Consider the following 20090-nt stretch of genomic DNA (forward strand, 5'->3'; position numbering starts at 1 on the left):
GTGCTTATTATCAAAAATGACAAAGTTTCTGAATAAGAAATAAGGTAACTTCTCAAATACCATCATAAAGATTACCATTGGTATTATTATTAATAGGAAACACATAATTGTAAACTGTTCTCAGCTTAAATCATTCCTTAGGGCATGCAGATTTATTTTAAGCATGTAAACCTGCCCTCCCATTTTATGCAGTACATTCTAATCCTGAAAATCAAATAGTTTAAATGACTATCTACCATCTCTTTCCTGAGCTGGATATCTGGAATTTACACTAAATATTTCTGCCCCCTGCCATCAATGGCATCTTCCAGCTCTGGATTCTGGAACTGTGGGTAAAAGTTTCATCAAGGACGTGCAAAGTGATAAGCTCTTTCAGAACGAATAGGTTAAGTGCAGGAAGCTGTTTCTACAATCTGCAGGGGCTGATGGTCTAATTGTAGCTCTAGAGGCACAAAGAAGGTTAAATAGGGTCTTAGATGATGGAAGTGTTTGAACATCACTCAATACACAGTACTAGATGCTGCAGACACCCAAGTTAGGTAGAAATATAATGAAAGTAGGACATTCAAGAGAGCAGCTTCAGTCACACGTGTAATGGAATAGGCGGCGAGAACGGAATTCAGAAGGTACTAGCAGGCTACGAGTAACCCAAGCATGAAGTAATGATGGGTTAGTGCGATGGCAGTGAGAACGGAAATGAAGTGCTTTTTCCAGAAAATGTTGTTAAAGAAAACGCTTTAAAATACATAGCCAAAAGGACTGAAAGGAAGACCCAAGTGAAAGTTCTGCTGCTTCTGCCTCAGAGACTAGACGTATAATAGAACTGCTAACAGAAATCTGTAGTAGAGATGGGGAAGCAGGATGGGTGAGAGGGTGATGAGCTCAGGGATGTGACTGTGCACGTCCGAGGGAAGACGCCCTGCCACCAGCGGTAAGCCCAGAACCAAGGACCGGCACTAGGGGTTCAGATAACTGAGCTGTCTTTTTCTCTGAGACCCATGAAAAGGATTCCTGGAGCTCATTCTCTCCCAAAAAAAAGCCTCCTAAGAGCACTCAGGGTGGGCTGACAGAGTACTTTATCCTGTTCTGGACACAGGATTCCCTCCCGTGACTGGGTTAAGAAACGCTGGGATTCACAACAAAGAATTATCTGAAGGGAGATGTATACTGTTAGTTCCTTGTAAGTAACCCTGGAGGAGAGAAGGAGAGAGGAATGATAAAGTGATGCAGCAGCAGCCTCGACAGCAGAACATTCTGCCTCACCTGGTGCCAAGTTCACAACTTCTTCCCACTCCCCTCCCCCACATGGCCATAGGCTTCCCTTGGACAATTATCTGCAGATTCAGGCTCTCAACAACAGTTTGGATCAGCATATAGCCCCCAGGATACTTAAAACACACAACAAAATACCAAGCTATAGCGTCTATGAAAACACAGACCATTGAAAGTACTCCCAGAGTATTTCTCCCTGGCAGAGCTAAAGAAAAGCAGGCCAGTGAGGAGCTGCCAAGGTCACAGATCAATTAAGTTGGGTTATAACATGTAGAAAAAGGCAAAGGTTGTTTACTGAACTACAGTCTTGATACCACAGCATTTATTAAAGGGTCTTCTTATAATAAAACACCGGAGAAACTTTACTATGGCAGTAATGACTCCTGAAGCTCACAGAGCCAGTCACAAGGGGGGTGTTGTAGGACAGTGAAGAGACAGAGGATACATCAGTCTTCCAGGTAGCGTTCTGAGCAACGGGTTCCCTAGCACAGAATGACAGGGACAAGTAAGTGGTGACTCAACCTTCTGCAGATGTAGTGTGTCCATCGTCTTGCTTAGGTACAACACATCTAGACCACAAGTCCCCATTCCCATGACAAACAGCTCACTAATGGTCCTCTGTCATCAAGCTCCAGTCTGCCTTACAATCTTCAACAGTGTATTCTCTCCAGCACCCATCCTGTATTTTGTCCATAGGGGACCATTCAATATGCCGTGTATGTGCCCGCAATTTCCTTTTTTTTCTCTTCGTTTGCATAATCTCTGTATCTTGAAATCACTTGTCAATCCTCCCAACTCTGTCAAAATCCTACTTGTCATTAATTCCACACTGTCACCTTCTCCTTGACAATAATCTCTTCTACTATGTGATCCACGTGGTATTTCTTTTATAATTTATGACTTCCTATTTGATGCCCAGGCATTCATTTCCTTAGCTTGTCCCCTCTGCATTGAACCTATCATCTAAAATACCGAACGTTGTGACATTTGGCCCCATACTGAAGTGCCTCTTTTTTCTTTCTCTCTTCTATCTTCTTTTTCCTTGCTTTCTAAGTCTTTTATTCTCTCTCTCCTTAGAGACATGATCTCATTCAGCCCTAAGTGGTTGCTCGTCACTGCTGTGTGTCACATAAAAAGCCAATCTCCCCAACTGAAACCCAAGGTCTTCCAAAATTGGAATCTACCTTTTCTGTTCAGACCCATCTCTTCCTACTGCAAGCAGGCATGTCTCTTCATCACTCCAAGAGAAACCTACGTTCGTTTCGGTCAGGGCAAGATGCCAGATGGAGGGGGCCGAATCGGTCTACCTGGGACTCCTTCCTACGTCAGCAGGCTTGCTGTCCAGGCTTCTGCCCTTCTGTGCAGGGCACTGCTTTGTCCCGTCCTGGGGACTCCCTGATCCCTACTTCTTTACTTTACTGATGCTCTCTCTTGCCTTCAACAGAGCCTCTGGCCTTCCTAACTAGTTTTGTCCTATCACCCTGCTCCTAACTGCAGCTCCCAGGCATTTCTTCTACTCCTCGCTACTTACCTGGCTCTGGTTCTTTTTTCTGCCTTAACTTCCAGCTTCCCTACAGCCCCAGGCCATCACGACGGTTGCTCAATCATCTGTTGTTCCTTTGCTGTCTTAGTTCTCTCAAACTCAGCATCCGTGCCATTTTCATCAGTACCGGAGGCTCAAGTTGTAACAATTTCCACTTTCCATACTTCCCATTCTGTGACTCTGCCCACGTATGGGCTGAATTGTGTCCCCAGAAAAGGTACGTTGCAGTCCTAATTCTCAGGACCTCAGAACATGGTCTTATTTGGAAATAGGATGGTTGCAGATGTGATTAGCTAAGGTAAGATCATACTGAGTTGGGTGGGCCCTTAATCCAATATGATCCGAGTCCTTATAAAAATGGGAAATTTGGTCACAGACACACACAAACACACAGACACTCAGACACACACACACACACATACACACACACACACACATGCAGACACATACATACGGGGAGGATGCCATGTGAAGTTGAAAGCAGAGAATGGAGCGATGCAGATACAAGGCAAGGAATGCCAAGATCTGGCCATCACCATAAGCCGGGAGACAGGCATGGAACAGGTTCTTCCTCAGAGCCTCCCAGGAAACAACCCTGCCAACCCCTTGATTTTGGGCTTCTAGCCTCCAAAAATATGAAAGAAAAAAAAAAAAGAAGAGAAAAAATGTCTTTTGGTATTAGGACCTTTAGAGAAACCAAAATAGTAGCTCTCAAGAACATCACAGGTGAAAAAGCAAATTTCCTCTTTCTAGCATAGGGAACTATATTCAATATCTTGTGGTAACCTTTAATGAAAAAGAATATGAAAATGAATATATGTCTATATATGCATGGCTGAGACATTATGCTGTACAGTAGAAACTGATACCTTGTAACTGACTATACTTCAACAAAAAATAAATTAAATAAAAAAGAACGTCACGGATCATCCCAGCCCACCATCAGCAGGATGGCTGCAGTGACACACGTGAGACAGCCACACGACCAAGAGGCACACACAGCAGGCACCTTTTCTGTGTCCGATTCAGATCTGCCACTGCACGTCAGTGGACTTCACTCGGAGAGCTACATTTGGTTTTTATTCATTCTCAACATAAAATGTGACTGACACGGTGCGTGCAATGCACTTTATAATCATAACATTCAGCTGGACTTCAGCTGATGATCAGGAAGCTCTGTCCTGAAGTAAACTCTGATGAGTGTGCTATCTTTAATCTGGTATTTATTACCTCTTCCTTCAAAACTTGGCTCTTCAAACTTTGTCCTTATTTTAAATACTGTTTTATGAATATGAATGACCTTTTATCATAGATCCTAGATAACCTTTTGGAGTTGTGAAAGGAGAAAGAGAGACAGAGAGAGAGAGAGAGAAAGAAACAGAGTCAGTAAGAGTCAGACAGAACTAGTAACCAAGTAGATAAAAGACAAATACATTTTTAGTGTAAGTATGTCCCTTACATGGGGACATACATTCTTTCTCTGAAATTCAAATTTAGCTGGCAGCCCGTACTTTTATTTGCTGTATCTGTTCAAAATTCAACAGAATTTCCCAGCTTTTCCTCTCTCAAAGTTGCACTGTCATATAGCATGAATACAGGATTACTTTTCCTAATTGCAATGCAAACAACAGAGAACTCTCTGGGGGCTACAAATAGGAAAAGAAGAAAAAAAAAACTAAAACCCTATCCAACAGCATTAACTCTTAAATGAAAACAAGGTCCATAACTCAAACCTTTGTTGGGGACTGGTCGGGGATGCAGTTTATCCGTTCCAATTCGTTTACCGCTGGGCACTCAGCAGAATCAGGGGTGGAACTCATCCCCGAATCTGGGGTAACTGTTGTCCCAGGATCTGGAGTAACTGCCGTCCCAGGATCTGCGGATTATCCCAAAAGCAAACACAAAATGACCATCAGACAGATTTACCATCACAGGCATCTGATATCCCCATAGTTTGCAACACCTCCAAGTACATTGATTCCATGACTGACTGGGCTCCACTCTATGACCATGAAATGTACACATTCACCTTGTAAAGCCTCATTTTGTTCCTGATGACTGTGTTCACCTCTATGTACACCTGCATCGTCTCCTTCGACCACCAAGGCCCACCTGTGAAACAGTACCTACAAGCGCACTGGAAACTCACCAAGGTGGGAACCAATCTACCTGTTCAAGTCCAGGGGTCGGCAAAGTACTGCCTGAGGGCCAAATTAGGTCACAGCCTGACTTGTAAAGAAAATATTTCTGGCACACAGCCACATCCAGTTTTTGTTGTTGTTGTTTTATGTATTGTCTATAGCTGCTTTTGTCCATCGTAGGCAGAATTAAGTGGTTAGGACAGAGAATGTGTGGCCCATAAAATCTAAAGTATTAAGTATCTGGCCCTTTACAGAGAAGTCTGTACACTCTGGTCCTTTATTTCCAATATATTTGCAAATAGGATGAGAACCTGTACATTCTATGTTGTTGTTGTGAATGTTACCACCCTAATCAGAGTAACCTCAATTCAGCTTGCTCAGTCAACAGGCCATCCCTTGACAAGGAACACTTCTGACTGGTGGCATTCCTATGTAAAGGTAAAGTCTCCTATGACAAAAATGTAAAGGGACACCACCAATCTAGAGACTGGCAGCTACAATATTTGCCAGGGTCTTGATTCAGATTTAAAAATCAGTAAAATAAATAAGGCACGTTGATTGCATTCTAAAATAAGGAAGTGCGATTTCTTTAAGACACACTACAACCAGCCAATAGCAATATTAAGACAGAACAAGGGAGCTTTTAGTTAGTTTTCTTTTCACTAGGGTTTCCAATTCAAAACTGGGAAATTAAAAGAACTCCGTATTTGTGCCAGTTTCTGAATAAGGGTTTTAGTTCCATCTTCAGGATCATAAAATTTTAAGAGTTGAACAGCCTTTGAGATTATTTAATCTACCTTCCCATGAAAGTAGAAATGGCGTGGCTGTGAATGAGGTGGGAGGGGCAAAGGTTTTCCTCTGGCAACAAACGGCCCCTCATTTCCTGCTGCACTTAGGAAGGTGCTCTGAGATGAGACCCAGGTAAGAAGTCGTGGATAACACAGCACAATCCAGCCCCTCTTTAGAATAAAACCATTCAATAAACTTCTAATTAAAAGAAAAAAACTCAGGTAGCTGTTTTTTTTTTTAAAGAACCAAACTTTGTCCTAAAATACTTTACTATGTTTCCTATAAGGGTACTGTTAATTATCATTGTTAAAAAATTATAATTACTCAATGAAATTCAACAGATATATTTCAAGTGCCTATTGTGGAATTGTGCACTGTGCTAGTTGGGAAACGAAAGTGTCAGACTCAGGCCTACAATGAGTATTTACTGTGCTGTCACAGTGTTAGGTAAGTGCACCCCAACACACATACAACATCCCCCCTACACACACACACACACACACACACACACACACACACACACACACACACACACACACACACACACACCAGTGAACATGAAAGCATCACTTCCCTGCCATTTATGAGGTTTTTACTCTGATAAGAGCAACATACAGAAGGGGAGCACCCGAGCTCCTTGTTACCTTCTGATTTCAAAGAATCTCTGGCTGAAAGCACAAACAGAGGAATAGTGATGAGAAATACCACAAGCAGAAGGGTGCTGAGCATAAGCTCCAAAGTAGTGAAACGTTTCAACTTCTTTCTTGCCATCTACAAAAAAAGGGAAAACAATTTTAGATTTGAGTTTTATTTACCATATAATTAGCAGAACTATTTAACAGAAATACTCAAATGTATACAGAAGTAGAATGAATAACAAAACAAATGTCCATGTACCCATCAACTACATTAAAAAATTATCGACATATGGCCAATCTCATTTGATCTGTTCTTAGTCACTTCTCTCCCTAACCTTGGATTATTCCAAAGCAATTCTCAGATTTGATCTTTTCATCTGAAAATGGTTAAGCATTTTTTTTATCAAAAATTTCACAAAAGTCAAGAAAAATGTTATTATCACACTCAAAAGTATTTTTAAATAATTCTTTAATCATCAAATATCTTGTCAATGTTGAAATTTCCCTCATTGTCTGATAAGTATTTTATAGTTTGTTTGTTCTACTCTCATAAGGTTACAAGTAAGATTTACATATTACTAATTGGTTTGTGTCTATTAAGTCTTTTTTAACCAAGAGGGCTTGTTCTGAAGATTCCCTCACAATCTGGATTTTGTTGGACTGCATCTCTATGAATGCTAGTATGTTTCTTCATCCTTGTATTTGCTGTAAATTATTAGATCCAGAGTCCTGACAAATACAGGTTTGGGTTTTTTAGCAAGAAGGGTGCATAGATGGTCCAGCGTCTTCTAGCAGGAGAGACATAAAATCTACCAGCTCCTCCTTTTTTTGTTTTAATGTTCACAGCCATGGGTGAGCATTTCTTAGATCCATTATTTCATTAGGAGTTGTTACGTAGTGACACTGTAGTTCTATCACTCTTTGTTTACATATTAAATGAAATATTCCTATAGAAAGAAACTTCCCTTCATCTATTATTTGCTTCATAAAGGAATAGTTTGTATAGGAAAGGTAGGAAAAATGTTTGACTTTTTATTTACTGGTTTTCAAAATAAGGAGGTGCTCCCCTAGCGTCCTCCAAGAGGGATGAGTGAGATTTTTCTGGTCCAGGATCTTTATGAACTCACAAATTTAAATACGTTTTGTCTGTGTTAATCTACTGATATTGTTATTTGTATTCGTAATATTCATATCGTCCCATCTTCCCCCAGTGAGAGTTTCTTCAAGTTGCTTTCTTGGTAGACTTTGGTCGTTTCCCTGCTTTCTGGTTTAACATGATAACCTAGGGTCTTTTTGTAAATCTGCGCCTAGTCTTGAATCAAACATCTCTATGGAGTTCTGGTTCTTTTCAGCGGAAATAGTATTTAGAAAGCAGAGTCTGGATAGAATTCGTGACATTAAGCCTAGAATTCTAGAACTGAGGGAACTTTATTGATCATCTTGACCAGGGCTGCCTTTGGAGTCCCCAAGGGGTCCTTGAGGATTTTCAATTTCAAAAAAATACAGAAATTACACATCTAGTTCTTTTAGGCTTGTTATGAATCCTAGCTAGGGATTAGAAAATTTTCAAGAAGTTTAAATCAGACACTCCACACCTGCCTCTGCCCCAAACCTACTGAATCAGAATCTTGGGGGTTAAGGCCTGGATACCTGATTTTTTTTTTTTAAAAGCTCCACAGATGGTTCTGATATGCAATCATGTTTCAGAAACAGTGAACCTACGTATTAGAGGTTCACAAGTTGGCTCCCTGACAAACAAGCGGCAGTCCCTCCGCACCGCACTAGGAGTCCCGTGTGTTCTTCAAGTCTACGACGCTGCGATCAAACACACGAAGCTCGTCTGGTTGGGAAGCTCCATTTAAAGTCTATGAAGTCAAAATTTGGCTCTTTAGTGAAAATTCATAGAGTTCAAAACCTTAAAACTGTATCTTTTATATTCAAAGGTCCACCATAACTTAGGCTCTGAAGTATCTTCTCACTAGTAAGAAAGTCAGGCCAAGTCACCCTCATTTATTCCATCTTTCCATAATATGAAAAGTTACAGGGAAACCCAGAGATCCCAAAGAGCAACCCAGCTGCTCAGAGGGGATGAAGATCGGTATCATTTGTCTAAATAAGGGGCATAGCAACATACCATGTGTTCGAATGAAGAAATAAAATCCCATGTACCTAAGGGTATTACAATCTACACAGGAGCAGGACCGAAGAGAGGAAGAACTGACAGCTATTAAAGCAGGGACCACTCCGACTGTCAGTGTCACCTGGACCTCTGTCTAGGCTCCCTTAGTCTCTGACCAGGAAGGCACGGACCACATTTAAGGTTTTTTTCCTGACACTTAGTTAACCTCCATGCATAGATTCAAATGAGGATTATGCCTCACATGCAGTCCTTTCTAGAAGTCTTCCTCAGCGCTTCCGCCTTAGGACTTTGTCCTTTGTTCAGATCAGTTCGATCCCGGGCGGAGCTGTGGCACTACCCTCCACTGCTAGTGAGTAAACAAGCCCCCATCACTCACTTCACGTCCCTCCTCTGGCCGCCGCGGATACTACTGCGTCTAGCACCTCCTTCCTCTGACCCCAGCACTGTCGACTTTAGAATGCAAACTGACATTCTACATTCTCTCTCAGACATTAACTAAAACACATCCACTGGCCACTTGTGCCAAACTCCAGCAGCACTTTTCGGATAACACTGACTGTCTCTGAAAGGGAAAGCTTGACATTTCATGCCTCCTCCGCTGACTGCATTCCATCGTCTCAACAATGCTGAGCCCTAAGGACGGCCAGGCTAATTTTGCCATCACACAGATGAAAGGACGGAGTTTGCTGTTTGCTTAAATAACATTCACCCAAAGCCCAGGACAAGTCATTGGGACAATCAGAGATCCTGCTCATGACCTCACTGCCTCTTAGGTAAGGGCACACTCTGACTTTCACATTTTGTGCAAGAATGTGGACACGAATACAGCACTTCTCCAAAAGCATGAGAAGCCATGTGGAGCCATACTTTTAACACAGAAACGTACACTCAATGGGGAGTGAAACCTACAGCAAGTCATAATCAATACATAAACCGGAGGCAGGGAAAAACTTCTCACTGAGCTATAAAAAATCTTACAACAAAGAAGTAAGCAAATCCATCGTCGAGTTGGGTGGTGGGGTTAGAATGATACCTACAGTGAGTTTCATTGATCTAACTAGCTTCCGGTATCTCCTTAAGTCCCCAGGACAGTAGCAGTAACTAGAATCAGACATAATGAAAAGTGTAAATTAAAGGAAGGAGAGAAACGAGAGAGAAAGGAGCAGAATGATCTACGGGAATGAGGCCCCCAGGTTGGAGGCCTCACAGGTTTAAAACGGTTCCATTGTTTACGAGACTAAATGGTGTCATCTCCAATGTGACTCTTAATAACCATTACAGCTAAATTTTCGGTCTTCTACATGCCGTGTATTTTCGAGACTTGATTAGTCATCTTTCTAACTCTGAAAGGCAGATGTCACTCATTTCTCCTTTGTAAGTGAGAAAACAGAGGTCAGAAAGGTGTAAGGCTGGCCAGTAGTCACAGAGAAATGCTGGAGCTGAAATTCAGCTTCTTGGCCCATACCTTCCCCAACCCCAGCTCCTCTATTTATCAGAATTGTGTTCATTCGGGTCAAATAGCATCTCCTCCAGGATGGAAAATTCATAACCCTCCTCCATCTCTTGCTCCTGAAAACCCTATTTTGTCTCTACATTTGTAACTCTAAGGAGAATCTGTCTTCCCTACTAACTCTTAGGCTCCTGGAGGGCAGGGAGTAAGAGTGTCTTACCCCTCCCTGAGTTATCCCTCTCGGCCTGTGAGCCTGAGATACCGATTCCCTTCGCTCTCCGGGCACCTGGGTGGGGCCAGGGCAGAGAGTCCAGGGCCATTCTTCTGCTGGGAGCTGCCTCCTCTGGAAATCCAGATCCCTTTCAATTAGCCAAGTGACGCCACCTTCATTTTCTTCGTGTGCCTGATGTGAACAGTGTTGGGAAGAACACCGGTTTATTAGAACTGCCACCTGGTAGGTGCTCTGAATGAGTATTTGCCAATTTGGGAGCAAGGCTGAGTGGAAACACCAGCTCAAGATCCTCTGTGCCACACATACGCTGTGGGGTCCTCATCTCTCTTCCCCAAAAGTTAAGAGGAGGATGGAATGGGAAACAGTGTGCCTTCATCCCGGGAACCTCATCACTAACCACAGGGGTCCAAATGAAAGAGAAACAAGAAAATGTAGACTTAAAAAATAAGTTAGAGGGTATTTATTTTACAAAAGGATCCAAGATTTCTTTAAATCAATCATCTTTGAAGTATGAAGTAGTGGTACCTCGCTATCTCCAGGGAGGATTTTTAGAATATACAGCCATCATCCTCTCCACATGACTGCTGCAACTATTGCTCATATGAGTGAGTAACAGCCTTCATGTGAGCTGCAACATAGAAAGAAATAGCTGAAAACCACCTCTTTATAAATAGAACATATACTAAACGTACTTTCTGGAGAACAGCACTCCACATCCACTTGGTAAGTCCAACCACAGCTGAACACAGGTCCACATCCCTCTCCTGCCCTCTGCACCCTCCTCCTCCTCCTAGCTCAGGGCCTGGTGGTGCTTCTGGGCACAGCTGTCCCCAGCTCCACCACACACCCCCATCCCCCCAGGCTGAATTTTTCTGCGACTCACCCAAATTGCTTCTTTACTCCTCTCTCCCGCAAAAGATCCCTGTGCTAAACACGTCATTGGCATTTTCCTTCTCCACCACGTCCCCAAGTTCTCTCTCAGATCAGAGCATGGTAGACACAGCAAGAGAAGATCTGAGTTCGATTCTCAGCCCTGCCACTGCCTGCTATGGTCGCCAAAAGAGCATACGAAACACTCTGGCGTCTCGGGTCTCTTATTCGTAAAAATGGAACTGATAATACCTATCGTTATTATTGTCTCCCCTCATCTCCTTATTGTGAGAAACACATAAAAACACTTTGAATAATAAAGCACCGCATATCCCTGTATTATTATCCACCATAGAGAAAATAGTTGGTCCTGAGCAACAGCACGTTCCCTCTCGGCAAGCGCGCGCCGCACCCCACCGGGTGCTTTGCCACATGGAAGACGCACACTCTCGGCTGCTGTCCTCATGAACTGGTTCTGACACCAACTCCTACCTGCTAAGTGCTTTCGGCCCCGTGTGTCAGGTGACTCACGTGTTAGCTGATTCCCAGGTGCAGCAAGCTCGGAGGAAGCGGAAGGAGCAATCTTGCCCTTCCAAGGTCCAATGTGTTCCCCGGCGGGCCTGTGGCGCCTCTCCCAGGCCCGCTGGTGAATCACACTGTCTTTACTCAAAAGGCACACCCCCTCTTCTCTTCCCTCGGGCCCCAGTTTGATACACTTAAATACTCAGCTCAACTTAATTGTTTGATATTTTCTTGACACCTCACTCTGCATCCAATCAAGATGTCCTCAGGCAACCTGCACATTCTCCCTGGGCAGGAGCCTTCCTCAGTCCTTTGCCCAAGGATGAAATGACAAGAGGAATGGCTTTTCAGACACTGAAGAGAAACTGCTGCTTGTCATCAGAATGCCCTCTTCCCACGCTAAAGGAAATATGGCTGTACCTTTCTCTACAAGGGTTGCCTTGGTTTTTCTTAAATACTCAACTCTAATCTTTCTTACCTGTCCTGTCCCCAATACCTCACATTCCCAAAGGCTTTTATAAGATATTCCATAATACTACTCTTGCAAGTAAAATGTCATAAAGATGAACAAGCTTCCAAGCCTGATATAATTAAATTAACTAGTGGGGCAAAGAGCGATCTCATGTTCACCAGCAAGGAGAGGGTTATCAGAATGCCTATGGAAGTGACCGTGACTCCTCTTTGGAGGCTGCTCATAGTTGTGAAGCAGGAGCTTGCTCTTTAATACTAATATTTGAAAATTTTCCAAATGTTTGTAAACATATTTTGTTGGATGCCGCAAAGAAAAAGTCACCCGCAACTTGCTAGTCAAACTGTAAACACCATATGCTCCATGAAGATTTGGCAAAAGCTGTTAAAGTTATTAACACCCATCAACTGAAAGTCCATTTATAGAAACTTAGCCCATCGATACATCTGCACATGTGGGAAGCAACGTATGTACAGATACAGGTTTTTCACTGTAGCGTGACATGGAACAGACTGCGAGGGGTGCAGATACCCACAAAGGACTGAGTAAAATGTGAAAATTAAATTCAGTATTATTCAAAATCGTGATATGGTGGGTTTTTTTTTTTTTTTCAAAGTTCCACCAACTCTTCGATAGTCTTCCCTCCAAGAGATGAAACCAAGCCCTCCATCCTTCACCTCCTAAGAGTGGGCTAGACTTGGGGACTCACTTCCAGCAAACAGAATATGGCAAAGAGGATGGTGTGTAACTTGCAAGACTAGGATATAAAAGGTATTACAGTTTCTTCCTTCCTCTTTCTCTTGGATCACTTCCTGCAGAAACCAGCTGCCATGTCATAATGACACTCAAGCCAGCCCACAGAAAGATCCAACAGCCAGCAAGGAACTTCTGCCAGCAGCCATGTAGGTCAGGCATCTCAGAAGCAGATCCTCCAGCCCCAGGCAAGCCTTCACATGATGGCAGCCCCAGGCAACCTCTTGGCTGCAACCTCATGAGACACGTTGAACCAGAACCACCTAGTTAAGTTTTCCTAACCCATAAAAAACTGTGAGATAATGAATATTTACTGTTTCAAGCTGTTAAATTTAGGGGTAATTTGTTATGCAGCAATAGGTAATTAATATGCATGTAAATAAGACTTTTGAAGGAATATCATATGCATTTTAAAAAAATCTGTCTCATTAAAAATCCATTTGCATCATATATTCAAACATGGTTACCTGCTCTATGGAACAATAATAACTATTTTCTAGCTATAGAAGAGAAACATTTCCTTAAACCTTAAGGGGAAAGAAAAACAACCTCTCATCAGCAACATCTGATTGAACTTACTTCCCAAATTATAGATCTCAATGGTGAAACCTACCATTTCAATTAGAAATGCAATTTAGAAAAAAATCAAGATTCAGAAAATGGCAAAAGGCAAACAGAATAAGGAAGTAATTTCAATAGCTTTAACTGCTTTTAAAAGAAAAAAAAAGTTTAAAAAAATTTACTTGGCAACCTGTCATCAATCTTCGGATATTTTGTTTCATATGAGAAACATAAACTGTGCGATTTTCATAATACTGGTAATAACTGAGTAACGTGCCAAGAGGTTTACGTAATCTGTTGCCTGCGATTCTCAGAACCCGAAGCGAGTTGCCACTTCCATCTGCACTTTTGAAGAAGTTAAGATTCAGCAAGGTCAGATAACCTACCTGATGTCACAAAGCTGATAAGGAGACGGGCTACAATTTGAACACCTGCCCTGTGGACCCCACAGCCAGAACTTTGAACCACTGCATTCTAAGCCACAATGCCCACGGTGTACTCCACTCAGGCCTTCTGTGAGGCTGTGCTTTTATCAAACAGCATCTGGGTCATTGCCAAGTACTTAGGACGTGCGTGGCACTGGGTGAAGCACTCACATGCCTTATTTCATTTCATCCTCACAGCCACCCCATAAGCTGGGACCTTTATACAAATGAGCCTCAGAGCCTAACTGAGCCTCAGAGAGGCCAAATAATGAATTTGCATGAAAAACTGTCTCTTTCAAGGCAAGAACCACCCTGGACTATGGCACTAGCTACAAATGTCATACCATTGTCATTGTGTTGACACTTTTTTTCCCCCAGAGGCTTGCTAACCCTTCACTTTTACAGGCCTCTCCCAGGTCCTGGGGAGTACCCAACAGTGCCTTTATGGGGTTTTGTGAAATTTGCAAGTAAAATACTTTAACTACAATTGAGAAAGACTTTTGTCACCTTCTCACTGCAACTTCTGCTCTGCCACAGTCTCTCTTGTCAGATAGTGTTGGAAAGGCCACGAGCATTTTGGGGAATCTACCCAAGGCACTGGTTCTCAGTGGTGAGACAGGAGGGAGTTATTTTGCTCTTCAGGGGACATTTGGAAATGTCTGGAGGCCTTTTTGGTTGTCACCAATGGGCACGTATTATTGGCATCTAGGGAATAAAGGCCAGACCCCAGGACCAGGCAGTCTGAATCCAAAGCCAATTTCCACATGTGATGCAAATGCGGAAAATGTATACACTCATGATGATAAAGGTTTCTAAATTAACAGCAGACAGGACATATGGGAGATGCCTGTAGAAGACAACCAGGGGGTTAGGAGGCTTATGGAAAGAAAACCTAACAACCCTGCAACATTTCAGTCTCCACAGCACCTGGGGGATTTTAAAGCAGTTTTGTAAGCTTCTATAGTAGTCAGTTCACTTTAAGTTTACAGCCCACAGGACGGTTCTAACTTCCCTGTGACAGCCAAGAGAAGGAGCTGGCATTGCACCTTATTTTGCACGCTTATCACTCCTCTGTCTTCGGAGGATCAGGAGAGCTGACTGCGGTTTATTACTCACTCATCAATTATTGATTAAACTCCTACAATGTACCAGGCACTCCTCTAGGAGCTGGTTATGCAACAACAAATAAAAAGGTAAAAATTCTTGCCCTCATGGGACTTACATTCCTGTGGGTAGAAGAAAAAGAGAAATAAATGTACATACAGTAAGATAGACTTTGATAAGTGCTGTGGAGAAAAATAAGGTTTGGGCAGGAGGGAAGATGAGGATCGTGAGGGTGGGGGTTGGCGATTACAATTAGGCTGAGCAGGGAAAATCCCACTGAAAAACTGCAAATTATTTCTGTACATTCATCATGCAGACTCCCACAGTAACTTTTTCCTCTTGAATGAAAATGGTTATCAAAATAATAGCCAAAGCTCATATTCCTGGCACTGTTATAATTATTAGGCAAAGTAGACAGGTGGAGCCCAAATTACTGAAATGGCTATCTAGATGTATTTGGAAAAACTAGATAGTCAACTTTCATTTTTTCTGAATTATAGCCAGTTTCTGATTTGCATATGGCGATCTAAGCCTTTCTTTTAAAAATCTTTTGATAACACAAGGCAAGAGCTCTGGTGGAAAAGAGAGGGTTAGTTTTACAGAGACTGAAAATAACTTATAAGGAGGACTCAGCAAGTCATGGCCATTCCTCAAAACTTCTGGGCAAAATTTACTGGCTTGGTACCTTGTCACCTAGATATTCAGAGAATGGGAAGGGAAAAAAGTAGCTAACAGCCTTTCCTCCCCCAAGTCTGGTCACATCCAAAGTGCAAAGATCTAAAAGCCAGCTCGATCCTACTCAGCTATGTGATCTTGGGAAAACTGCTTAACCTCTCTGGGCCTCATGTTCCCACCTGAACCACAGAGGGAACATCTGTAGAAGACGGCGATGATCTACTATGACCCCAGCACCCGGGGGTGCAAAGGCTTGTCTTCTCCATCACATTCCACAGATTTGGAAAAGTTTAAATGGAATATTTCTCCTCTTGTGTCCATCTAGTCCTTATTGTTCCAGGCACATGCAGCAGTTTGTAAAGCAACTTTATTAGCCCACCGAAATCATTTGTGAGGGATGCCCGATATAAAAATTATTGGCTCCTGTGGAAGCCTGATGAGACACCGAAGAGCCGTCTTAAGTTGGGGGTACAGGAAAGAAGGCCCTCCAGGTCAGCTGGCCCCACCCAGCACAGCAAACCAAAGACCCCTCCCTCTCCCTCTTTCCTGCCCACCGCACCCCACACCCCACACCCCGCTCCACACCATGAGTCAGAGCAACGTGCAGCTTGGAGATTGGGAGGTCCTTCCAGCGCATGAAAGTCACCATGCAGACCCTCTATCGGGAACCCGCGGGTAGCCCTTTCTAGTGAGTCCCATGGGATTGACCTTGGTCTCCCCCTGTTTCTCCCACAGTAACTCTTCCTTCCCATCTCAGTGGCTCGGCAGAAAAGAAATGCCCACGTGCGTCTAGCTAGACTCTTAACAACCAATGAGGACCTGACCTTTCTTACTTTGTTATTGCTGGCCCATCTCTGGGACCAGCCACAATCCAACAGCTTCCCATTCCCCACTGCACACCAAGACGTGTACACACCCTAATACTTCACTCACTCGCACAAACACACGTTTAGACTCTTCTCCATGATAATTCTTTATTTGATTCAAAATGCACCAAACTCACAGGGGTAGTAACAGATTTCTCAATTTCCAGGCTCGGATGGATTCTCTAAACACCACTTCTCCATCACCACGCCACATCCTTTTAGAAGGAACGTCCCCAAAATGCCCTCATCTAATTCCCAAATTCTAACTCCTTCCCGTCACTTACCCACCTCATCTAGAAAATCAGAAATAATTACTACCAATTACTTTACCCCAAACATTAAATCATTCAATATACCTCACACAGACACACACAAACACACAGGTTTAGCTACAATAGGGCTGGGAGACCCAGCCCAGGGCCAGAGGAACACACAGGATGGAGTCGATTTGTATTCAGTGTGTGTGTTTGTATAAGATAGTGGTTTGATGTTGATGCCGATTTTTGTCTTTTTTAACAAATTAATAGAGGCATTTGACCGCAGGAGATCACACACGAGACTCTGTAGCCAGTTTAAAAACATACCTCATTACCTCCCGCTGCTCCCTCTCCGAAGGGTGAGCTGACAGTCAGAACAGAAGAGCACAGTGCACAGAAAGCAGCCAAGGCCCTGGTAACCAGTTACTGTGTGGATGTTAATGGATTTCAAATGCAAATGACCGCCCAGTTTTTCTCAGGATCAGATTTGCTAGTTAATTAGTAATCAAAGGCTTCCTCAGAGGAGAACATCCCTAAGACCTCGGAGCAAGAAGCGACCGCCCGGACCCCTCGGACACCAAGAGCTCACGCAGCAGTGAGGACGCTCGGGGTGCCTGGTGAAAGAACAGGGGCTGACTCAAAGCGCAGGCGACGAAGAGCAAAAAATGAACGGCCCCGGTACCCCAGAAGAGCCCCTTCTCTCCCAGTGTCCCCTAATCTCATCTGCGGATCTGTGTTTGATAGAAATAGTTCTGAAAATGTTTTCAAGATAGCTTTCTTCTTTTCTTGCCCCTCGAAGAGGCATCTTTCAGCTTTTTTGCAGTACAGAGACCCTCTGGCAGTCTGGTGCCCCCTATGGGCCTGTCTTAGAATTTCGCTTTTAAACACATGAGATAAAATATATAAGGATACAAAAGAAACCAATTCCACCGAATTAGAATGACCAGAAATGGTTTTAATTGCAGTGCCGTAACCCCTCTTTAATGACATATTAACTAACAGCTCTAACAGCAGGTCTAACAAGCTACTGCAGTTTCAAAACAATGTAAACAGTATTTTGAGATTATCTTCAGCATGTGATACCAAAGTAAACGTGACCTCTCTTGGAAACAAAGTCTCAGGTACTGCAAACGCTACTGTGATTTGTGGTCTAACTTTATATGTAAAAGACATGCTACATTTCATTTAGGTTTCAGCAAAGAAAAAAATAAATATTTTCCCTTTTCAAGTGCACCTGCTCTCTGAATTACACGCACGTACCCCAGGTTAAGAATCCTGCCCTATCGCAAGGCAGACCCTCCCTCCAAGTAGGGCAGTGTCCTCGCCTGTGTGTCACTCCAAGTGATCCTGGGGACCCGGGGACCCACGGACCCACTGTTGCCTGTCCTGAGGAAATAAATACCAGAGAAGTGTTTAGAAGCTTCGATCGCCACTGGTCAGAGTAATTTATTTCTGTTGACCCTAATGATTGAAAATGGAGCTGGTGTTTTTACGTATGGTTTTAAATTCTATTTTTCTAGTAATTTATTTTTATTTTAAATTTACAAAAGTCTCTGTGACATAACGGAAATTTTTTAGAAACCACTTTTTTTTTTTTTTTTTTTTACCACAGAGAGTTTTTAACGCTCTGCTCAACTACTGTTATTCCTGGTCATTTGCTTTGATGGACCAAGGAAAATTCAGGATAAATTTAGGCCAAGGGACTTAAATTTATAAACTATCACCTGGAAAAACAGAACAAAAGTCATCATCTATTATCATTATTTCATTGTGGACACAGACCATTAAAATGGAATGAATTTGTCTTTTTGAAAAGCTCACTCCCCTGTCCTTACTTGTCTCTTTTCATTGACCACCAGAAATGTCGGGAGCGATAAACCTGCAGGCCAGACGCGGGGAACCACGTGTCTGCCACGCTTCTTTGGCATCGCGAAGGCAAAGAATTTAGAGCCACAAGAGGAGGGAAAGGAAGACTGACGTGTGCGGAGGCCTGCTGGGCACCAAGGCCTTTTGCCCACGTGACCTCATCGATATTCACAAGGGCTCAACCCAGCAGCAAGGGCGGAACTGCCACCCAAATGTCCCCTCTGCATCAGCGCCCCTGCAGACTGCCAGGATTACCCAGAAGGCACTTTTAAGACGACCACATACACCCTTCATGTTACAGATAAGGGAGCTGGGACCCGGGAGTCCTGTGAGGTTCACATGAGTATAGTGACTCAAAGGTCCAGATCTGAAGTGGGGCTGATCTGAATCCGCAGCCCCGGTCTGCTTACCGGCTGGGGAAGTACAGTCAAGTAAGCTTCAGTTCCCTTCACTCAGATGAGGATCCAAATGGTACCCATGCAATCAAATTATAAAGAGTCAGCCCTGTAACACGAGGACTTGGCGTCATGTAATAAATATTCAGTAAGTGTCAGGTGCGATTATGATCAGGATGCATCTGTCACAGCCATGACTGGAGCCCAGACCCTGGACTCCCATCCCAGGGCGCCTTCAACTCTGCCAACATCTCCTTCTCGCCTCAGTCAAGATTCTGAATGCAGTAGGTCCACACTCGCTTTTGCATTAACTTTAACCTTCTCTCTTCCTCCCTCTCTCCTCTCTCCCCCTGTCCTCTCCTCCCTGACACACACATGACATCTACACCTGTCCTGGTCATAAATCACCTCTCACAGTCCCCACAGCCTTCAAAATTGTATATATTGTACCTCTTTATCTTTATTGCAACCGAGCTAGTTTGCCTTCTTTTGTTCCAAAAAGAAGCTCTTCACATCAGAGGCTGTCTGGGAAGGGCGGAGCTGCTTCGAGTAGGAGTAGTTTCTCTCTGCCCAGAACACTCAGAGGAAGGTGAGAATAAAAGCCACTTGGACTGAACTTACAGCATTTCCTTCTCTTGTGAAACATCTATTATTCAGCAGTTCTATGCAGCCTTTCATCCCTTCCTGCCTTTCACCACACACACTCCCCCCTCCCCAGATGGGAACACATGCAGACGCAGGTGTGAGTCCAAGGAGAGGGTTGTTAGGAATAACACATCACCTAGTGTTCACGTGGTAATAATAAAACTTGATATTTGTATAACGCCTTGCAGTTCTCAGAGCACTTTAATCTGTATTATCTCCTTGATCACAACAAAGAGATAAGGCAGGTATTTTTAATCCCCATGTATAGTGAGGAAACAGAAACTAACAAAAATGACTTGCTAAAGGTCACTCCAAGAGTGGCAGAGGCGGACATGTGCTGATTTAGTCTCAATCCAGTAATCCAATGTTCACTGAGTCTGAAGTCAGTAAATCCAGAAATCTCAGATTAAATATTTGTTCATTCACTTCACAAATTCAAATTTGCTCTCCACTACATACCCCGAAGTGGGATACCTC

General features: G+C 43.2%; 1 protein-coding gene across 1 annotated transcript in view; it reads right to left on the reverse strand.

Moving 5' to 3' along the window:
- LOC105063006 (maltase-glucoamylase) overlaps positions 1–19242 on the reverse strand; it is a 161940-nt gene extending 142698 nt beyond the window's left edge. Inside the window, exons 1-3 of the mRNA XM_074367873.1 lie at positions 17035–19242; positions 6390–6516; positions 4549–4691 (exon numbers count right to left, since the gene is read on the reverse strand). Coding sequence (XP_074223974.1) covers positions 4549–4691; positions 6390–6516 — 270 coding nt within the window. The 5' untranslated portion in view covers positions 17035–19242. The remainder of the gene's footprint in view (positions 1–4548; positions 4692–6389; positions 6517–17034) is intronic.
- Positions 19243–20090: the final 848 nt, after the last annotated feature.

Source organism: Camelus bactrianus, chromosome 7 (assembly GCF_048773025.1).
Source record: "Camelus bactrianus isolate YW-2024 breed Bactrian camel chromosome 7, ASM4877302v1, whole genome shotgun sequence".
Classification (NCBI taxonomy): domain Eukaryota; kingdom Metazoa; phylum Chordata; class Mammalia; order Artiodactyla; family Camelidae; genus Camelus; species Camelus bactrianus.